Source organism: Nyctereutes procyonoides, unplaced genomic scaffold, assembly GCF_905146905.1.
Source record: "Nyctereutes procyonoides isolate TBG_1078 unplaced genomic scaffold, NYPRO_anot_genome, whole genome shotgun sequence".
NCBI classification, from domain to species: Eukaryota; Metazoa; Chordata; class Mammalia; order Carnivora; family Canidae; genus Nyctereutes; species Nyctereutes procyonoides.
The window spans coordinates 4,940,355-4,964,588 of record NW_026575030.1 but is presented as its reverse complement, the minus strand read 5'-3'; the positions used below and the strand labels follow the sequence as shown (position 1 = coordinate 4,964,588).

Below are 24,234 nucleotides of genomic sequence, written 5' to 3'. Positions count from 1 at the left end.
ATAACTGTACTCAGTCTCCTTTATCTATTGCAACCAACACCCACCCTCCTCCCCTCTGGCAATCGCCTGTTTGTTCTCTGTATTTAAAATGCTATTTTTCATTTCTTTTTTTCTTTGTTAGTTTTGTTTCTCAAATTCTACACATGAGTGAAATCAAATGGTATGTCTTTTTCTGATATATTTCATTTAGCATCATATCCTCTAGATCCATCCATGTTGTCACAAATGACAAGATCTCATTCTTTTCTATGGTTCAGTAATATTCCATTTTATGTATATACTTCTTCTTCTCTATCCATTAATTTATGAATGAATACTTAGGCTGTTTCTATATCTTGACATTATAAATAATGCTGCAATGAACACAGGGGTACATTTCTTTGTTGAGTTGTGTTTCAATTTTCTTTGGATTAATACTCAATAATGGAATTACTAGACACATGGTAATTCTATTTTTATTTTTTTGAGGAACTTTCATACTGTTCTCTACAGTGGCTGCATCAATTTGCATTCCCAGTATAAGTGTGTGAGGGTTCCATTGACTCCCTATCCTCAACAATCCTGGTTATTTCTGGTCTTTTTTAGTTTTAGCCATTCTGATTTTTGTGAAGTGGTATTTCATTGTGATTTTCATTTCCCTGATGATTAGGATATTGAGCATCTTTTCATGTCTCTGTTGGCCATTTGTATGTTTCCTTTGGAAAAATGTCTATTCAGGTCCTCTGCCCATTTTAATTGAATTATTATTTGATTAAGTTATTTGATTATTTAATCAATTTTTTTTTCAGTATTGAGTTGTATAAATTCTTTCTGCATTTTCGATATTAACTCTACATTTGGGATATATCATTCGTAAGTATCTTCCCCATTCAGTAGGTTGCCTTGTTGTTTCATTGAGGTCCTTTGCTATGCAAATAACCTTCTTTTTCAGTGTGGTTTCAGTAGTTTATTTTTGCTTTTGTTCTTTTGCCTGATGAGACATATCTAGAAAAAGATTTCTATTGCAGATGTCAAAGAAATTACTGCTATGTCTTCTTCTAGGAGTTTTATGGTTTCAGGTCTCACATTTAAGTCTTTACTTTAAGGTTCTTTTTGTGTATGTTGTAAGAGAATGATCCAGTTTCATTCTTTTGCATGTATCTGTCCAGTGTTCCCAACATCATTTCTTGGAGAGACTATCTTTTTCTAATACGTATTTTTGTCTCCTTTATTGTAGGTAAATCAACTTCATAAGTGTGGATTTATCTGAGCTCTCTAATCAATGTATTTATTTTTGTGCCAGCGCTGTACTGTTTTAATTATGAAAGCTTTGTAATATATCTCAAAATCTGGGATTGTGATATCTCCAGCTTCTTATTTCTCAAGATTGCTTTGGCTATTCAGTATATTTTGTGGTTCCATACAAATTTTAGTATTATTTATTCCAGTTCTGTGAAAAATGCTGTTGGTATTTTGATAGGCAGTACATTTTTAAAAATATTTTATTTATTTATTCATGAAAGACACAGAGATAGGCAGAGACATAGGTAGAGGGAGACGCAGGCTCCCTGCAGGGAGTCCAATACAGGACTCCATCCCAGGACCCTGGGATCACGCCCTGAGCTAAAGGCAAAGGCAGACACTCAACCACTGAGCCACCCAGGTGCCCCAATAAGGAGTACATTTAATCTGTAGATTGCTTTGGGCAGTATGGACATATTAAAAAAAAAAAAAAACATTTGTTGCTTCAGTCCATGAGCATGGAATTTTGATTTGTTTTTGTCATCTACAATTTCTTTCATCAGTATTTATAGTTGTTGTATTACAGGTCTATCACCTCCTGAGTTAAGTTTATTCCTAGGCAATTCAATCTCTTTGGTACAAATTGTATTTTGTTTTTTAACATTTGTCTTTCTACTACTCCATTATTATTGTATAGAAACGCAACATATTTTTGTATACTAATTTTGTATTGTATAACTTTAATGAATTTATCACTTCTAGTAAGTGTTTTTGATGGAGTCTTCAGGGTTTTCTATGTATAGTAACACATGTCATCTCCAAATAGGGAAAACTTTTCTTCTTCCTTACCAGTTTGGATTTTTTTTTTTTTGTCTGATTGCTGTAGCTAGGACTTGCAGATCCATGTTGAAAAGCTGTGTGAACTTGAAGATATCAATCACCTATTTGCTTTAAACCTCTCTTTGTTTATAAAATGAAAATATTTCTACTTAGGAAAATATAAAATTACATATAATAAGTTAAAAATGCAAATAATGACTCCTGACTACTATTAGAAGCCCCCACCAAGCATGACTTTTATTATTATCATTAACAACAAATTGATGAAGGCAGATTATACAAGTTTATTTTTTGCGTCCCTAAAGTAATTATAATAAAACATATCATGTATTTTTCAGCAAAAACAAAATAACAGGCAAATATGGAAAAGAAATAGAATTAGATCTAGTAAATCTACTCTTACGTGTGAACACAACACATGAACATGCTTGAAACCAAACCACTGCTTGGAAGAAATATTTCAGTTGATTCAATGCTTGTGCTTGAAATGACTTACCATAGAGAATAATGTTAAACAATATTATCTCTAGCAAGTCTTCTCACTAAAGATTTTCTGAAATGTGCCTACATGTTAACACTTGTTTATTCAATACTAAATTATGGAATAGTTTATTGTGTGCTCTGTAAATATCTCAATGGCCCATCCAAACTGACTACATGATCAAGCCCATTAAGTAAAATTAGCCTTAGAAAGAAATGCACCTCTGCACCCACACACATACACACACACAACAGCAGAAAATATGTCTCAAGGAAAGCAAGATGAATTAAAAGCTTAATATGCAAATGTAAGTTGTTATTATGGTTTGCTGCAAGGCTTTTTCTTTTCAGTTACAATCAATGATACAAAATGATTACATTTTCTGAAAATCACCTAAGAATTCTAATCAAATTCAGTCAGATATTAGTCAAAGGAAATCTTCACTTAGTATTGGGTCTTTCCTTTAAAACACTTTTCATTAAACTGTCAATGTGGTGTTTTTTTTTTTAATTTGTAAGCATTACTAAATGTTAATTTAATGACAGCACAAAAAATTCATGAGACTCTTTTTTCTATTGAACATTGCACATGAAGGCTGGATTCCAGCCAGAGCTCATTACTGATTTTGAATTGCAAAGAAGCGAAGAAAACCTCTTTGTGTCTCAATTTACTTATCTATAACACAAAATTAATGCCACTTTGACTTCCAAGGTAAGTTTTTCAAAGAAAAACTTGCAAATAAATGAAATGTGGAAATATCCTGGAAAAGTGGGAAAGTATATGTAAATTTGAGTATACTATAAACTTTAAGGTGAACTTCCTTTTAATTCTAAAAAAATAAAATAGCTAAAAATCATCAGAGCAGCTTCAAATTCCTCTGTTTCAAAATGATTTAATAAAAAAATATTAAATCTAATAGTATTTAAAGTATAACAAGTGGGGTAAAATGATAATATTAATATTTTAATTATATGCCAATACTGAATTGATCAACTTCTTCACCATTAATTTTAAACACTACACACACACACACACACACACACACAAAGCATTACTCTTCATTAATCCTATATATTATGCTAATCTCTATGAAACTGTCACAACACAGCCTTATTCTCCCAGTGATGTCCTCTCTTTTCTCCTGTGCTTATCTGCCCTCTACATGGACACTGGACTTCATCTCTTCTGTAAACATTATTCCAGTTAATCTTAAATCAAACTAATCTCTTAGTTCCAACTGTTTCATGTGTTTATATAAGTAGTAATGCAGAAACTTATCATAGAATTTTCATATACTTTCTAAATCTTCTAGGTACCTTAATTATATTTTATTTCTTGTAACCTTGTCAGTGATACATGTATATATTAGTATGACTATTAACACATATAAGTGAAGACTATATCAAATAAAGTGAGGCAAAAAGAACAAAAAATTGTTCAAAAACCAAAATGTGCTAGTGTGTATCCTCCATCATATCTGAGAGAGAGGTGTGGGATGTGCAGATTTATTTTAGATTATGGAGAAAAAAGGTGAATCAAACCTCATCATAGTTTGTACTGAGTATTTCTCATAAATCTCATTATCTCTACTTTCAGCCCAATAGCAGCCTTGGATGACTAATTTCACGTCTTTAAACCCCAGTTATCAGAAAATATACTGTACACAATGGGGAAAGAACCTTAATATTCATAATTTCCTAGGGCAAAAAGGACTACATTTATTCATCCTTATGCCCTTGTATCTACAAGAATTGTTGGCTATGCTCCATGAATATGTCTTAAACATGTGAAAGGACAGATGGACAAATTAGTGGAAAGATATATGTCTATGTCAAAATGTCTATTAGTCTACATTTGTGTTGACAAACTCAGTCTTTGGGCCTACAAAGCCAAGACTAACCACAATTGTGAGAAATGCACTATGACTATGACTATTTATTTTATCACAACCCTTTCAAATGTCCACAGATCCCACTTGAAATATACAAAAACCTATGCAGGGCAAATAGTTGAAACTCAATAATACTTGTTGACGAACTTAAAACATAACTGTTTCATCCTACTTAGACTTTTTCCCTCCTTCTTTTATGAATTGAAATACAGTTCTCTTAAAGTCTGGTTTCTATTTCCAACTCCATTTAAATTCTCTAAAGTAATTATTGTATTTCTAAAACATAGAAATATTGTCTTCCTGAATTTCTTCCCCCTGAAATGTTAACACTGGATTTTATGGGTAAACTCTTACCTCTATTCCTTCTCAATGTTTAGTATAAATTATGTCATTTTAAGGTAAGCTGGAATCTTAAAAATATTTCCTTAAAAAAGCTATTTATATTTAAATTTCAAATAAAAATTTGAATACTTGTAGTTAGTATATAAGGTCACCATAGTATGATTTTTTATAGCAAATATTTTATTTTTTACTTCAAGTGCCCTAATGTAGATTAATTTAAAATTTATGACATATAAATCATATAGTGATAAGGAAAATATTTTTGGTGATTTAGAGATTAGAAATTATCTTAATGGCATACTTTTCTAAGTACTTATTTAATTTTGGAAGGAAATGGTCTACTCTTGATGATAAGTTGTTTTGACATATGTTACTGTTAAAATTAAAAAAAAAAAAACATTGGCCAAGAAACAATTAATTATATTTTAACCTAATTTTTCAGTTATCTGAGCTATGAATCAGGAACTAGGGATGTCATCATTTTAATCATCCTTTATATGTTTTTATTACTGAGAGAAGAAAAGAACATTAGTAAAATACAGGGACTAGTCTGTCCCAATCTCTTGGGAAATACGGAGTAAAACTGCTATTATAAGAATCCCCACCTGGGGCACCTGGATGGCTCAGTGGTTGAGTGTTTGCCTTTGGCTCAGGTCGTGATCCTGGCATCCTGGGATCAAGTCCTGCATCCTGCTTCTCCCTCTGCCTATGTCTCTGCCTCTCTCTGTGTGTCTCTCATGAATAAATAAATAAAATCTTAAAAAAATACTTCACCCCTGAAGTTAGTCCAGATCTGATCCTGCTGGACTGAAATCATAGGTAGAATCTAACAAAACCAAAACAAATTAATAAGCAAATGAACCCAAAGCAGAATCAGACCCATATATACAGAAAACTGCTGGTTGCCAGAAAGCAGAGGGTGTGGAGGGGAAAATGGGTGAAGAGGAGTGGGAGATGCAAGTTTTTTTCCAGTTACAGAATGAGTAAGTCACAGGAAGAAGAGGCACAGCATTAGGGATATGTCATTGATACTGCAATAGCATTGCATGGTGACAGATGGCAGGTGCACTTGCACGAGCGCAGCATAACATACAGAAATGTCAAATCAGTATGCTGTACACCTGAAACTAATGTAACATCGTGTATCAACTATAATCAAATATTTTTTAAAGGCTGTCCAGCACAGCACTAAGAACATTCTCCTTCTCCCAGGCTTAGTAACAACCCTATGTTCTATCTGTACCTCTCTCTCTCTCATGTTGGTCCTTGTGCAAAAGGAACATAGTCTGTCTTTCATCCTAGGGTTTCAGGGCTGGGGAGCTCTTTTTAGGTCTCCCTAGATGATACTGTATTTCTAGTGTTCTCCTTCACATCTTTAAGGGCTCCACACTCCCCAGCCCCTGTCAGATATCCCTGGCACTCATTTTAGATCATGTCTCTAACTTGTTTTCTTAATTTTTTAAAAAAAATATTTTATTTATTTATTTGAGAGAGGGGGAGAGAACAAGCAAAGGGGAGAGGGAGAGAGAATCTGAAGCAGACTCTGCACTGAGCACAGATCCTGATATGGGACTCAATCTCAAGATCTGAGCTGAAACCAAGAGTCAGATGTTTGACTGAGTCATCCAGGCACCATCTAATTTCTTTTTAAATAATAAATAAGTGCCCTAAACAGTGACAAAATAAATATTTAGTGAGCTGAAAGTATTTACATTTTAGTAAGAATTTTAATAATTTTTATATCTTAAAGAAGTAACAACACATTTGTTGCATATTTGCAAAATACAGACAAAAAAGGAGAAAAAATTAAAAACAGTAACTCATAATCACTCCTTCAGAAAGTTACTTAAGATGTTACCATATATTTTTTTAAGATTTATTTATTTTTTCATGTGAGAGACACAGACTGAGAGGGAGAATAGGCAGAGGGATAAGCAGGCTCCTCACAGGGAGCCCCATGCAGGACTTGATCCCAGATCCTGGGATCACGACCTGAGCTGAAGGCAGGTGCCCAAACACTGAGCTATCCAGGCGTCCCGATATATTATCATATTTAATCCTGATACCATGTTCTTTGCATCTATATTGTGTACATGCATGTAACATAACTATGAATGTACTGTGCACATAATTCTATATGACTGCAATTCTATATTCAACTGTTTTTGCTTCACATTTTATTCTGATCTGTTCTAGATTTTTTCTTTCACAAAATCACTTTATAGCTTTAAAATATTCCATTAAATAGATGGAAAACTAGATGAAGATAAATCATCTAAATATATATCCACTTTTGCACATATACTAATAATATTTTGTCCTTATATATTATATTGTAATAAAAATATAGATTATCCCCTGAAATCTCATAGTCCTGAGTTCAATTCTATCGTTTTGATTGATGGTTATAAATTTTTTTCTGGAAGATAAAAAATAAGACAAAAGACTTAAAATTATGACCGGGAGGGCTGGGAGTGAGAATGTTGTCAGAATTGTAACTAGCCCTCTACCTACAAAAATATCCAAAGCTTCTGTAACACAGTGAATGGATAGACAAAAATTCTAGTATGATAAAAGTGTCAAAAAATAACAAACAAGCTTCATTTGTTTGATTCACCCAATCATCATTAGTTCTCTTATTTATTGATATTATTTCCATCATTTGCTTTATTTTTTTCATGAAGAATACAACAATGGCTTTTCATTTTCTATTCAATATCCCATATACTGTTCATCAGGATGAAACAGGTATTTACAAAGAAATATCCGGTATCTACAGAATCTCTCTCTCTCTCTCTCTCTCTCTCGTTTATTGGAGTTCAATTTGCCAACATATAGCATAACACCCAGTGATGACCCACCAGGTGCCCCCCTCAGTCTACAGAATCTCTAAAAGTGGCTATCAGGATCCTAACCATTTGAAGAGGTATAAGGCTTCAGATCTTCATTTTTTACTTACATATTTTCTTACCTTTTTCTTTTTGCCTTTACCTTTGTTATATTTGCTTTTTATATATTATGTTATTTAACTTTCACTATGCTTTTACATATGGGAACTATCATCCCCAGTTTAAATGAAAACAAAATAAAACAAAACACTAACGTTAGTAGGCTTTAAAAAATTGCTGAGAGGCCCTGGTTTGTCTCATTTTAGTGACTCTCCTGTATCGATATGTCATAATATCACACATAATTTAAAAAAACCCCGATTTACATATCTATTTTGGATATCATCTTGGGAAATGAGTTGAACTTGTTGCAACTGGCAAAAGGGGTTCTTCTGATGTTTTTTGAGAAGTGCATGAATCCTTTCAGCTGGACCTTATAAAGTTGTATTTGACAAGAACTGATAGAGGGATTGGTTGGAGACCTATATGACTAAAAAAGGGGGAGGGCATTTTTTTCTTAATTAGTTATAAAAGTCATATAAATATATTCTTTGGTAAAAAAAAATTTAGAAAAAAATATATAGGCAAAATGAAAAAAAAAAGTCCAAATCCAGCCCTCTGGACACATTCACTGGTACACAATATAGATAGTGTGATATCACATGCCATCAACACTGTTCGGAAGACCTCTTTGTTCACTTTTTATTTCATAAGGCTATCAATAAAAATGCTTATATATCTTTTTTTTTAGTGACCACATAAGGTAAAACATTATATGGATATACCTAGGGAAAGGACATCACTGTAATATTAAATAATTAAAGCAATGAAATCTATAGCAAGGAGATTATTAAAGTAGCTGGCACATATTAGAGATTGAGAATGGTATCTCAGAGCCGAACAATGAAAAACAGTAACTTTTACATTTAAACATAATGAGTAAACCAGGGTCCATCTCTTATCAGCAGTGTTTTCGGATACACTTTTTTGTTGAAGTCTCAGTTTTCTGGGGTTAATAATTTTAACTTTACATGCTATTCATGAAAAATGTATAGAAAGCATCTAGCACAAAACCTAACACAGAAGGCTGTCAATTAATGTTAGGTCTTTCTTTGATGATTGATTGATCATCAAATGTATGTGAAGAGATGAGTAATGTTACCGAAGATGGATTTCCAGGTTTCAAGGTGACATAACTAGGAAGAAGATGCTATAAAAATGGAGATTTCAAGGATATGAACAGATTTGGGGGAAGGCAGTTGTTAAGCTAGCCATGAACATGAGCACCCATCCAAGGCTGCGATGACATTCACAGATATATTAGTTGAGAAACCGCATAATGAACGACATGGCTGTGCTACATCTTAGACATGCCAGGGCCATCTCAACTCCCTCCTTCTCCTTGATCAGTAATGCATTAAGTGTTCCTAGGTGACCTCCAAGAATTAAATGAAGCCTCCAAATGAGCTCAGCTTTGACTCCTTCAAGCCACTTATATAGTAAGATGACCTATGAGACATCTCATAAAGAAAAAGATCGCATTTCACCCTTAGATATAATCTGTGATAATGAGGCCAAGGTTACACATTTTATCCATATAGTTCCCACTGTATTTTCTGGCTATGTGAGGAATATGTAAATAGGCCAAGTATCTAGTGATTGCCAGAAAGGAGATCTGAGTTGGAAAGAGAAATGAATGAGCACAAATCTATTCCTCTACTTGAAAAGCATGAAAAGCAACCTGGTGCACACAATCTACTGACAGTGAGTCAATTTTTTCAGTGGTATTTTTAAAGACTGCATGCACCTGAAAGCTTAAATTTTGTTTAACCTTGTTCAAAAAATTGTTTTTATGTCAAATTATTTTATAAATGTTTAGGCCTTAGGTTTTACTTAGAGTATTATAATAAGGCTGCAGCTTTGTCCTGGGGTATTCTCTCAAGATCCCTTACCAATGATTGGTAAAGAAATTATGAAAACAATGATGAAAATGATTAACTGCAATTATATTATTTCGGTATCTTTTAAAGTGTTAAAATAGAATGTGTGTCCTAGATATTGAAATGTGGCTTAATTTAGTATGCAGTTCACTGCTTAAGTATCTGTCCAGGCCTTTGGCACTTCAATATCAAAGTGTCAGTTATACACAGGAGTAAATGCCTCTTTAAATAGTCCAAGCTCACCTGAGAAGGGAGATGAAGCCCATGATTTTTTGTTGCTTTCCAAAGTCAAAGACTACATTAGTTTCTGCTGTTTGGCCAAAATCATGCTAAATAAAACAGAATGTTCCTGAGCAGTTCAAATCTAATGACCCTGAGTTTCTTCCACAATTTTTATGTCACCTTTGATACAAAATAGAAATGCTAGGAAGTACAAAAATGATTTTAAAATTAAAAGCAGGAGAAAGATTTGTGAGAGGTCCATGCAATATCTGGTAATTATCTACCTCCTTCTTAGCCTTCCTTAGCCATAGCGCTTATTTGAACTAAACATACTGTACATCTAAAGTAATCATAGTGCAAAGCAACAGTACGGCAAGTCTCAAATTTATGAACAATTCAAAATATAAATATACAAATGATTTAATAAAATGCTATCTTGTTTTCTCTATCTATAATACCATCATGTACCATCACCATGATACACACTCATCTTTCAGCCAATTTTAACTGTAACTTGAGTTTATCTAAAAATAATAACACTGGACTTCAATTAAATGCATTCATTCATTTATTCAAATCTTGAGTGCCTGCTGATCTCAAGGAACTGTATCAGTGCTAGGTAAACAAGTATGATTTGGCCTCTGCCCTCACAAACTAAGTTACATTCTTTTTATAGCTTCCACAAATTATCATTTAATTTGCAGGCATAAATGCACTTAATTAGAATATTAGAGAAGAAAGAATGGACTATATGTGAGATGATCTTTATTAGATAAAAAGGCAAAGCTCTTTTTATATGTCATACAAATAATTGACTCCATGCCTTGCAAACAAGCAAAGTTATTATGTCTAAATAAAGTGAAGGGCAAAGATTAACAGCTATCTAACAACAGTGATTAGTATGGTCAGGCAATTTGGAATATTCAAGGAATGGATACATGACTTCCTTTTTACCAATGTATTTCTCATGACTAGATTTTGCAGTAACGTCCCCTATTACTTCACATTAAGACAAACCACAGTCCATGAAGATATTCAGTGGTTTTTATTTTTGGTTGTTTCTTTTTTAATCTAAATGCTTTTTTAGAACTTTTGATAATAAAATCAGAAATAACCCGAGGGAAAGGAGGCAATGTTTTTGCCAAGCCAGAAAAGGACAAAGTGCAGTATATTTCCATGCCACATCCAAGTATTTCAACTTTGCAAAGATTCTTCCTACTTTGTAGCACTGGAGCTTAAAAAGAAAAGCCAAAAAGAGAAAAGAAAACACATCTAATTGCCTAATTTGAAGCACTTGCTTATATAGGCTCCCAAAATCTATACTTCCACAGCAAGAAGAATTATCCAGAGAAATGTTAAGATTTAACCCATGCTTAAAACCACATAATTGGTGATCGTGAAGAATAGCAGAGATAGAACAGTATGTCTAATACTTGGAGAATAATTTGATTGATGATCTATCTTAGGAATTAGTTTTATCTCAGAAGAGCCAAGATATTAATTTCTGATTAAACAGTGTATTGCTACACGTAATTGTTGAAGCACAATGTCAATTAAAATACTAACTAATAAATATCATTATTTGCTTTAATTTTAATTACATGGAACTCAAAATAAATATAGCACATACAAATTTATGCACATACCATTGATCCATCGAGCTTCAGGGTCATGAAGCACAAAATCTCTCCTGAAGAGGTCTTCTAAAGACAATCTAGTTTCTGATGAATTTGTAAGTTCATCTAAAATAAAATAAACCTGAGATTAGGCACTTATCTCATGTTAGTTTTTAAAACTAATGAGTTAAAAAATTTGGAATGTTTTCTTTCAAAGTTATGTTAACTAGAAAACAATACAGTTAAAAAAGAAAACAATACAATTATCTTCATATGGTCTTTGACATTTGAAGCTTTTTGCTTCATGAATTTTTCAAGGTATTATTTGAAATACTATAATTGTCTTCATCTAGCACAAATTTAATAGAGAAACCCCTTGCTATGGAGCAATATATAATATAAAAGCAGTTGAAGAGTTCCTGTTCTGCATTGTACCACACATTTTTCAGGGATTAACCATAATCTAGTCCATTACTTTCTAAAATAACTTTGACATATTCTTCTAATGCTAAATTTGTATTTTTGTTATAAACACTAAAGGTAAGAGAGTTGAAGATCCTGATATAAATGATAAAGAAAACTTCCCAACTCAGAAGTAAGTTTACCAAATAAACAGAGTGAATACCAAGTTCCAGCAAACAATTACCACCAAACAAATACTAAATAGATTTAGGAGTTAAGTATAAGAATTCAAATAATACAAATCCAGGATATTAATGAAAAGCACACATTTATATATGTCCCTGACATAAAAATTAGTTGCACTCCCCTTTTAAACTGAAGAATCTAGGAAGTGTAAGATACTATGGTTAAGTACCAAAATCAGGCATAACAAACATGCTTTTGATACAAGAGGCTATAGAATATTAGCAGTATTTCATTTTCTTTTCAATGGCACTTTTTATTTACTGTATAAAATCATCTTTGTTACCTCTCAGTGCTGACCTTCACTTCGGTTGGAAATAAAATGTCAAAGATATATACTAACCTCATTAGATATTGTTTTTTAAAAGTTCAGCACTTATTGCAGTGGGAGCTTTGTTTCTTCCAGCCAAAAAGCTGGGGTAAAGAATCAATAATTTCAAATGCAATTTCCTTTCACATGAATCAACCACATATTTAACACACAAAATAACTGCTAAGAAACACCTGGAATTTTTTTTTTACTAATGGCGATAATAAGAACTGTATGATCCCAAGGCTAGTATTGGACATTGTGATTATATAGATTTTCCAAACAAAGTGCTCCATTTGATAGTCTGTCACATCAGAATATGAACTTTCTTTATTCATTCAACAAATACTGGACCTTTAGTTTTCAAAATTTTAAATGAAATATTGTAAGTTGCTGGAGACCTATCTATGAGGGTTTCACACTTGCAAAGCAAGAAAGAATATGCCAAATGTCAGAATGAAGATGCAGAGTATTGTAGAAGTTCAAAGAAAGGAAGAGAAGTATCTTGCAAAAGGCATCAGAGAAGGTCTCAGTTATAAATAAAATGACCAGCTCTCATCCATTGCTGGAGTGAATGCAAAGTGCTATAGCAACTCTGGAAGACAGTTAAGTGATTAATCACAATACTAAATATAAAATCCAGCATTTGTGCTTTGTGGCATTTACCCAAATGAGTTGAAAACCTATATCCACATATATGAACATTTATAGCAGCTTTATTCATAACTGTCAAAACTTGGGAAAAAACCAACATGTCCCTCAGGAGGTAAATCAATAAAAAAAAAAACTGTGATATATCCAGATGATGGACTATCATGTAGTGATAAAAAAATAAACTATCAGGGCAGCCCGGGTGGCTCAATGATTTAGTGCCACCTTTGGTCCAGGGCCTGATCCTGGAGACCTGGGATCGAGTCCTACGCCAGGCTCGCTGCATGGAGCCTGCTTCTCCCTCTGCCTGTGTCTCTGCCTCTCTCTCTCTCTCTATCTCTCTCTCTCTCTCTCTCTCACTCTGTGTCTCTCATGAATAAATAAATAAAATTTTTAGAAAAAAAAAGAACTATCAAGGATGAAAACACATGGAGGAAACTCAAATGCCTGTTACTAGGTAAAAGAAGACAATTTGAAAAATGTATACATTGTGATTCCAACTATGTCATATTCTGAAAAAGGCAAACTATGAAGACTCTAAACATATCTGTGGTTGCCAGGGATTGTGGACAGGGTGGGGGAGGGGGAGGAAGAACGGATGGGTGGAGTGCAGAGGATGTCTAGAGCAATAAAACCACACTGTATGATCTATAATGGTGGATACAAGTCATCATACATTTGTCTAAACCAGGGCACCTGGGTGGCTCAGTCAGTTAAGCACCCTATTTTGGATTTCACTTCAGGTCATGATTTTAGGGTCGCAAGATCGATCCCTACATCAGGCTCCACATTCAGCACTGAGTCTGCTTGAGATTATTCCCCCCATCCCTCTGCTCCTCCCCCTGCGCTCTCTCTCAAATAAATAAATAAAATCTTAAAAAAAGAAACCATATATATATATATATATATATATATATATATATACATATATATACACGCACCTATTTTTCTTTAAGATTCTTTTTGTTTCTAAGTAAATTCCACATATTTTATCTACTGTATCTTTTATGATACAGATGCTTACACATATTTTATTACTACCTCTTTTATAATACAAATATAGATATAGATGTTAATATAAAAAATACTTTATAAGGCAAGTACACATACCAAATAATCTTATTTTCAAATAATATTTCAAATTCAAATGATATTTCAAATATTTCAAACATGTTTTCCTTTATATAGGCATTAAAATCATATTTCAACTTACCAAATGGAGAATCTTGTTAAAATTGACTACATATGCACAGTAAATTTGAAAACTTTAACCATTTTGTAATATTGAAGCTTTTCATTCAGAACTATTTATACCAGTCACATTTTATGTACATTTATAATATCACATCTTTTATTTTTCATATAAATCCTTTACTTTTCCTATTAGATTTAATCCTTCTTGTATACAGTTTATCATTACCTTGAACAGAATATTTCTCATTCTTATTTCAATATTAAATATTACATATATATATGTGTAAGTTATTTGCAGTTTCACATGCAGTTGTGAAAAGAGAGAAAATCCTTTACATATTTCATCCAGTTTTTCTTAAGTACATGCAACACCTTGCATAATCAATATCACAAAAAGGAATTAATATTTATACACTCAGAGTTATTTAGAATTTAATTTTACAGGTACTCATTTGTGCATATGTATGGGAGTATGTTTGGTTCTATGCAATTTTATCATATATGACCAGCACCAGTCAAGGTAAAGAGTTCTATCCTGGTGATAGGGACTTTTATTATAGCCTCCCTCCGCAATCACTAGAAAACATTAATCTACTTTCCATCTCTGTTATTTTGTTATTTCAAGAACACTATGTAAAAAGGATAATACAATATGCAACCTTTGGAAATGGGCGTTTTTCACTCAACATCACTCTGAGATCCACCTAAGTTGTTGAGTCTATCAATATTCTGTTTCTTTTTTAGTCCTGGGTAATATTACAGGTATTAATGCACCACAGTTTGTTACACCTTTTATTTGTTGAAGTACATCTGTGTTGTCCTTTGTAGTTTTAAGTTATGACTATTGCTTCTATAAGCATTTTTGACAGGCTTTGTTTGAACATAAATTATTCTTTCCTTGGGATAAATGCCAAAGTGTGCAACTGCTGAGTCATATGGTAAGTATATGTTTAGTTTTGCAAGAAAATGTCAGAGCTTTTTCTGGAGTAGTTCTATCATTTTGCATTTTCAAGAGCAATATATAAATGATCACGTTTCTCTGCATTCTTGCCACAATTTGCTGTATGTGTGTGTGTGTGTGCGCGCGCGCGCGCGTTTTAATTTAGCTATTCTGATATCAATGTCCTGATATACCATTGTGGTTATAATTTACATTTCCCTAATAACTAACAGGAGACTATTTCCCTCATAGTCTCCATCTTGTCTTTTCAAAGGGACTTTTCCAGAGAAAAAGTTTTTTAAATCATTGTGGTCCAGTTTATCAATTTTTCCTTTTATAAATCATACTTTTGCTGTCAAAGCAAAGAATCCTTCACCTATTAGAAGATCCTGAAGATTTTCTATGTGTTTTTCTAACAGGATCATAGTTTTATAATTTACATTTTGAGGCATTTTGAAGTACTTTTTATATGTGGTTTAAAGATTAGTTTGAGATTCATATCTTATTTAAGTTTTATTCTACTAGATGCCCAATTGCTCCAGCATCATTTGTTAAAAAGCATTTAGTTCATCTTAGTGAATTATTCCATTATGTTGGATGTCAAAAACAATGTTGAAAAATAACGGTGCTAATGACACACCTATCCTTTTCTTTTACAATGGCACCATCTTTAATATTTCATTATATGATAAGATATTTTTTCTAGAATTTTGGTAAGGAATGCCTATCATTTATAAGCAATATTTTTTACTCCTATGTCAGAATTTTTATTTGAAATTATTATTATATCATAATGCAATTCCAGATTCTCTCATGTGAACATATTTTTCTTCCTTTAATGTACAAATATAAAAAGTATATAAATGAGACTTCCTATTTCTGGTCAACTTCTATCTTTATAACCAAGCCCAATTGGTCAGGTGAATTATTATTATTGTATACTCTTAGATTAATATGCAAAAAATATTTACTTAAATGTTTATATCTGTGTTGATGAAAAAAATGACACAATCTATTGTTTTTTTCAATTTGTATCATATTGATCGCTAATTATTTTAATATTACAATATATTAAATATATTTTAACTTTTCCTGTGACCTGTAGTAACTTACTTAAAAAAAGACTTTTTCTTTTAACTCAATTGTACCTGGAATTGATTTTAAAGTAAACTCATCAAAGTAATTCAAATTATTGTAGTTAATCTTCCTTTCAAGCAATAATCAGACATGTGTGTATATGTGTGATTCTGACTTCTTTGGTTTCAATCATTACTGAGAGAATGAGCTACATACTTTCATTCCTTTCTTCTTTCCTTTTTCCATTTATTTTTTTTTTTCATTCCTTTCTTTAAAGTTACCTTAGCCGCTGGGCACTATCTCTGAGGTCTCATGAATTTTTCGGTCCTGTAATAAAGACTTCTGCCTACATAGAATGAATAAATAAGCTTCTCATTTAATACCCTCCCAAGTTGGCTTCCATCCTCTATCTCCTGTCTCTTCAAATCTCTTCATAATCTTTTGGGGGTGCTTATCCTTTGCAATTAATCTTCCATTTTCAAAAATGCCTTCCAAACCATATTGGGTACTAGTATTTTCACTCCACAGGGGAAAAAGCCCCAGCAAGATTAAATGTGACAAAGATTAGGTGGATAGTAACAGGCAAGACTGAGGCTGGAACCTCTACCTCTCTGAATTATTAAGCTCTTCTGTCTCTCAAAATAAGTTTTCTCTCATCTTCTTTAAGACTATACCAATTACTCTTCTTAAGAAAAACAATGTACAATTCTATAAACATCATTTTAAGAATATTCTTACTCTTTTTTAGCCACAAGAACCCTTCCCCAAATTGAAATTTGGCTATTCAGCATACCCTCTCCAGACCTTATTAGCATTTCTTTCTGGTCCAACTTGACCAAAAAAATACCATTGCCATTGCCCTTTTCTTTTCTCAGAGTGATGTCACAGCACTCACTAAGAAGTAGAGCTGTTTGTATGTTTTCTACAAGAAAATTACCTGCAACATGTCAGCGAAATTCCAAATTAAACCTCTGCTCACTGTTGGGTGCTATTTCATGTCACCACTTCATGAGCATTCCTCATCACATCCCACCAGCAAACATTTATAACATACTTTAGAACCTAATTACATAGAAACTTAATTTATATTAGAATCATCTGGAGAAATCCTTTATTTTTTTAAAGATTTTATTTATTTATTCACAAGAGACACACAGACAGAGAGGCAGAGACACAGGCAGAGAGAGAGAAGCAGGCCCCATGCAGGAGCCTGATGTGGGACTCGATCCTGGGTCTCCAAGATCAGGTCCTTGGCTGAAGGCGGCGCTAAACCGCTGAGCCACCCGGGCTGCCCAAATCGTTTATTTTTAATCTGGAGAAATCTTATTTGATACATTTTTAACAATTGTCTCTGTATTTTAACATGAAGGCTTTACTTGACAATAAAGAATCACGGACACCATTCATTTATCCCTATACATTTACATTGAACACAAAAAAAGGTATATCAAAGAGAATTGGTAACAGAATGTGAATAATTTTTAGAGATGACCCCCTCACGTAATGTGCCTTTATTATAAATCTTCATAAGAGGAAATTCTGAAACATTACCTATTCCGTAATATAGCAAAATAATACTTAGACTTCATATCCAACCTCTCTTGGAGTGCCCATCTAGGTAGCTCAGCTGGTTACACCCCCAATCTTGGTTTTGGCCCTTTGCTCCCTCTCTAAAATAAGATAAAATAAATAAAAAGCAACTTAAAAAACAAAAAAAAAATAGATATAGAAATCTTGTGATTTTTCCTCCTGTTCCAATAATATGTGCTTGCTTTCTTAAAATTTACATTATGAACTATAAAATTCTTTAACCGGTAATTAGCAAATCTTTATTCATTTCCTAGGTGATAAATTAAGAAACAAAGAGAATTTGGGATTGTGTATCTGATCTCAAATGACATAAATGTTGACATTTGGTCTGTTGTAAGTGTTTCATCATCCCAGTGAAAGAAAAGGATGGGGAAAAATGATGGAAAATAAGAAGGGAACTAATGCTTCAGCTGTTAGATAATAAAAACTTTATGGTCTGTTGACTGGTTAGGAAATATACAAACAACAAATATTTTGCATAGGTCTGGAATTTATCCATGACTATTATACAAAAAGGGGTGGCAGGGGTGTTATCATTTCAACGAATTTTAAAAACTCACCAATGTTTAAAATGGAAATGTGCTACAAGAGTAGTCTACAGTGACACTAAATGTAGAAAATGAGAACAATCTGTAAAATTAGACAGAGATTTAAACATTGCAGTTGGAAATGGAGGTGGTAGTATGGTGGCTATTGGAAGAGAAAAGAGAATCACATGAACAGAAAGGGGAAACAGTTTTGTACCTCTTGCGGGAAATTCTAAGTACTTGATTAGATATTTCTTATTAGTGTGTTAACAGGAAATTATTTCAAATAGGATTTAAATTAAAAGAAATATTTCTGAACCTGCGATGTCAAGAGTAAACTAGATACAAAGTAACACAATTAGTTTCTATAAAGAGAAACCAAGAACTGAAAGTCATAAATTAGTTTTTCTTTGGTTCAATACTAAAGCATTTTCTTTTTTCTTCTAAGATTATGCAGTCAACTTATTTCAAAAGGCCATTTAAAAGCAAGATTGGATTTTTGGAAGAAAGCACGCAAATACCAGTAACAGTCTATGATCTTAAAAGACAGACTAGAGCAGAAAAAAGAACATGTAATGAATTATTTAATGTCAGTTGTAGCACTGAATTCATGTCGCCAAAGCTGAATGTTTTAGCTAAGATTCTGTATTTTGTAACTATTTAATGAATGATTACTCTATTTCCAATTCTTTTTTTAATATAGTTGACCTACAATGTTACATAAGTTTCAGATGTATAACTTAGTGACTTGACAGCCTTATGTATTATTCTATGTTCACAGCAAGTATAGCTACCATCTGTCCCTTTACATCCCTATTACAGTATCATTGACTGTATTCCTTATGCTGTGCTTTTTATTCCTAGGACTTTTTCATACCATAACTAGCGGCCTATTTCTCTCACTCCTCTTTACCTATTTTACCCAACCCCCAGCTCCTCTTTTCCCCTATCCTCTTATGATGTTTGTCATATTGTACATCTCATTAGATTTTTGTGATGCTCTTCATTATTATAACTATAATCATAGGGACCCTTTGCTTAACAAATAACTAGGCTTTTATCAGCAACTATTAGTTATTATAGGTTTTTAGACTTTCACACATGGATATGCACTCACATATATACACACATCAGAGAGGTATCTCATATTTAGTTGCAAAATAACTAGAGACATGTTACCCAATATTTAGTGAAGAATAAGGACTATGAGAGGTGGACATTTTTATAAAGGTGTGGTTGATTGATTTAGAGAAAGCATGAGTAAGCATGCTTACTCTAGAGGGAGTAAGGGAGAGGGAAAGGAAAAATAATCTCAAGCAGACTCCACCCCGACTGTGTGGAGCTGGTTGTAGAGCTTGATCTCACAACCCTGAGATCATGATCTGAGCTGAAATCAAGATTTGGATGCTTAACTGACTGAGCCACCCAGGTGCCCCCCTATTTATTTCTTAAAATAAATGAGCAAATATATGGAAATCATTAGGCAAAACATTTGGTTCACTTAGTCATTATCATTATTTTGATTAAAACACTAAAATATATGTCAATAGCCTTAAATTTTATAATTTCAGAACCACAAAGAAAAGTTTCTTTTTTTTATTCTTCTGGACTTTCCTCCTCTTTCATAGCTGTTTCCTTAAGTCAAGATGTTTCAATATGTATATTCTCAGATTTACCCTACCAGAAGCTCAGTATTGAGTTTCTTCTTATAATTAATGAAAAAAAAAAGGTAAAATGTAAAATTCATTCAAAAGTCTCTTTTTGGAAGAAGGACACTTGACTATGTTGAATCCATAAGGTCAAAAATATGAATCAACAAATAATAAATTTTTATTCTTTTCAATGAAGCAAACTTCAAGCAGCTTGTCACTTAGTATTGCTGTGAACAACCATTCAGCCATTCATGCAAAAGCACAAAAAGAATTAGTGCATCACATAACATCTGTTTTATAGTCCCAGAAAACTACCTTTGTTCCTTCTGGAATGCTGGGAATTTACTTCTGTATCTCTTTCTTTGCCTTTTCTTACTTCAATATCTTGTGGCAATATCTAAGTTTCTTGAACAAAGAGGTCAGTTAATTCCTCATCATTTCTTTCACCTAGAACTACTCTTGATTGAGATTAACCCAATATCTTATAAAGTCTACTAATATATACTCTTCTAATTGAATGTATTCCCTAAATCAGATTATCTTCCACTGAACATTTGTTCCTTCTTAAGTGTATTTCTCAAATGGCTTTCACACTGAAAGCCATATTTTAATTATAAAAAATGCATATTAAAAATAAGCTATGTGAAAAGCTACCAAAATATGAGCAAAGCTGTGTCTATACTAAATAGAATTGAACAGGACAGCTGGCAAAAAAGTTATTCTGTATTTATTTATGTGCCTCCTTCTTCCCCTTTCCCATACTGCCCCTTTTTCACCATACATGGGGAGAGTTTTTAGGAATTTTATATTGACTATGAAATAATGAAATATGGATTCCATGAAATTTACCTCCAATGATACTTTCATCTTCTCTAAGGTCCTCCCTCCCCCCACACACATACACAATTATGGACCTATTCTCCCATTCTCTATCCTCAAAGAAGGATAACCAATAATGCTGAGTTCAATAGTCATTGGAGCTAGAAGGTCATATGCAAGTTCTAGTTCAACCCTTACTAGCATATATGCCCATGACACTATCACTTAGTCTACTTAGGTACCAGTTTTCTCCTGTAGAGAGAAAAGCCTGGACCAAATTACACCACTGCCAGCTATCTTCTAGAAACTCCTATAAGCTCTCTCAGGACAGAAATCAGAAGAGGAAGGACCGGGGTTATGTGGTCAGAACTCCACAGTCAGAACAGCTCTGCTTTAATATATTTTTGGCTTCTCCATATAAAATTATATTGGAAATACTATGCACACACACTGGCATGCACATACACACACATACACACATGATGGCCTATGAAGTAGCTTGCATCTCTAAAATCCCCCTGGTTTCCACTGTATTTTGTACAACCTTCTCCTTGTTTTCAGCAGACTCTAAGTGCTCATCAAATAAAGAATGTATTTTCAGGTTCTGAAGGACTTATTAAGTTCCACCTCAAACTTGTCATCTCTTGAATAAATAAATCAAGAGCTTTAGAATTTACTCATAGGTTTAATTAGTCAAATTAGTCGATTATTCAAAATGCTAATCATTCTGAAACCTCTTTTTGAGACCTTTTTCAAATTAACATCTCCTGAATTTGAGTAGAAAAGTTAAATATGAGAACTGCACATGCACAAAGGCTTTTCACATTGTGAGAAAATTATGCAATGATGCAGACACATGCAGGCACACTTTGTAGTTATGTCTTTTTTCTTATTTTTTTTTAACCTTAAAGTGCTCTGGTTCTACTTTGAGCCTTTGAGTTCTTCTACAACTTAGTTTAAGTTCCTCCCTCCGGTATACCGTTTGTTTCAATTACGTTACCCTGAGCAAATTTTTGTTTCCTACCCTTATTATTCTAAAGCCCAGGTTTGCAGTGTATAGCTCTTGAACAACTATTGAAAACTTTTTTTTAACATTTTATTTTTAAGCAGTCTCTACACCAAACATGGGGCTTGAACTCACAATCCTGAGATTAAGAGTCACATGTTCTACCGAATGAGCCAACCAGGTGCACCCCCCGCAAACTCTTCTAGTGAGACTTTTAAGTAGTGTACCATCAGTGATGTTAACTATGTTTTTGTTTTGTTTTTATGTTGTACAATAAAGCCCACCAACAATTAGAAAATTAGCATAATGCAGTGAACCAATATTTTGCAAATGGCCAAGGCACAATATTACAGAATCACACATAGGTAAGAGATCTTTTTAAAAAGGTGGACCTGTTGGTTTTAATGTAGCAAAGTACTGATAGTTCACTGACATATTTTCAGATTCCACATGGCAACTAGTTTGAGAATAAATCACTTGCTAAGTTTATAAGGAGGATTAAGGAAGGACAATTACATGAAAAAGCCATCAAAACACATCTTCCATTTCTAACTACATAAAATTATGAGACTATGATTCTTTCATACATATCAACCAAAACAACCTACTGCAAAAGAATTAACACAGGAGCACATATGAGAGTTCTGATATCCTCTATTTATCTAGACATTAAATAGATTTGCAAACAATATATAAAATAATGTTGTTTGCACTTCATTTTTCTTTTGAAAAATATCACTATTTTATTACAAGTTATGTATATTTACACATATAGTTTTATTATTGTCATTTTAAGTGATTAAGAAACATTTTAGAAAAAGTCTTGGTGGGATCCCTGGGTGGCGCAGCGGTTTGGCGCCTGCCTTTGGCCCAGGGCGCGATCCTGGAGATCTGGAATCGAATCCCACGTCGGGCTCCCGGTGCATGGAGCCTGCTACTCCCTCTGCCTATGTCTATGCCTCTCCCTCTCTCTCTCTCTCTCTCTCTGTGTGTGACTATCATAGATAAATAAAAAAAAAAGAAAAAGTCTTGGAAATTATATTTTAATTTCTAATCCAGTAAATGAGGACAGATACAACTGATATGCCCAAAAACTATTTTTGGGGTTTTCAAAATCTGTTAGAATATCCTACACTAAGCTCTACTGTATATACATCATTGTGTATTTTATTATTTTTATATTTCAAACTGCTAAATTTATAGTAAATAATATTCTGGTCTCTATACGTGTGGATTTTATTTTTGACAACATCATCATTTATTTCATCAGATTTGTTTCATCAGATTTAATGATCATACTCAATTATTATTATATTCCTTCTCATGAACTTTCACAAAATACTTCTGTTACATTCTCTACTTTTTAATTCAAGAGTGAATAATCGGATAAATCTGTCACTGGTCAGATTTTACTGGAAACCCAGTATGAACTGATTATAAATATTATGCATGGTATTATAAGCATAGGGAATTGTGTAGATGGTAAAGACATAAATCCAATGCTTGAGGTTTCAAATATAATAAAGAATTCATGTTAATCACAGACAGAGGCACATGCAAATTACATCAGCAAAGTTTGTCAGATATCAGAGTAATATCAATGAACATGGAGGCATAGGCAGCTCCAAGAGACTGTTTCTCCACAGAAACATCAAAAAGCAAGCAAAACTGTCAGAATAAAATTTGTCAGAACTCTGGAAACCAAGGTTTACAACAATCTAGCAAACACTGACTCAAGAAAAACATAACTTAAAAATAGTAGAAAAGCTTTGTGCCACTTTTATTTGCCATTACTCCAATCCCCTCCCTGATCAGTGGTGATCTTCAAGTCAACAGCCTACATTTAAAGAATGGGACCCTGGTCCCTGGGCTCTGGAGGAAGCAGAATAGACTTTATCTCAAAAAAACTTGTGTTTGCCTTCTCTTTCCTATCTGGGGCTACCAAAAGGACTGTCATGAGGCACTTATTTTTCTGAACACCTGACCCAGAATACTCTGCAAAGAAAATCAGTAGATATTCTGAAAAAACATTGCAAGGCAAATGAAACAGCCACTTGGAAAATAAAGGTATAGTAAGGCATAAAATAGAGCACTTAAGCTTGAAATGAAAAGCTGAGGAGAGCTTTTCTTTGAGAAATTAGGCATCCAAAGTGCCTACATATATACCTGGAAATTCAGAAAACCACATACATGCCCAGACCAGGTTGCATGTTCAGAAAAGAACTGAGAAGACCCTAAGTTTTCACTTCTAGCTGAACTTCAGGCTTAGTGAAAACAGGAAGTGAAGGCTAGGGCAGGGTTGCCAATTCCCTGGCTAAGTAGTAAACAAGTGCCTCAGCACAGAACTCATCTGAAAAAAAATGGGAGTGTTTGTTGGTCCTA

The 24,234-nt window shown here is 33.2% G+C and overlaps 1 protein-coding gene across 1 annotated transcript in view; it reads right to left on the bottom strand.

Annotated features, from left to right (window-relative positions):
* The window catches only part of DPP10 (dipeptidyl peptidase like 10), a 599,711-nt gene that overhangs the window by 414,492 nt on the left and 160,985 nt on the right, over nucleotides 1-24,234 (bottom strand). Inside the window, exon 3 of the mRNA XM_055316192.1 lies at nucleotides 11,472-11,567. Coding sequence (XP_055172167.1) covers nucleotides 11,472-11,567 — 96 coding nt within the window. The remainder of the gene's footprint in view (nucleotides 1-11,471; nucleotides 11,568-24,234) is intronic.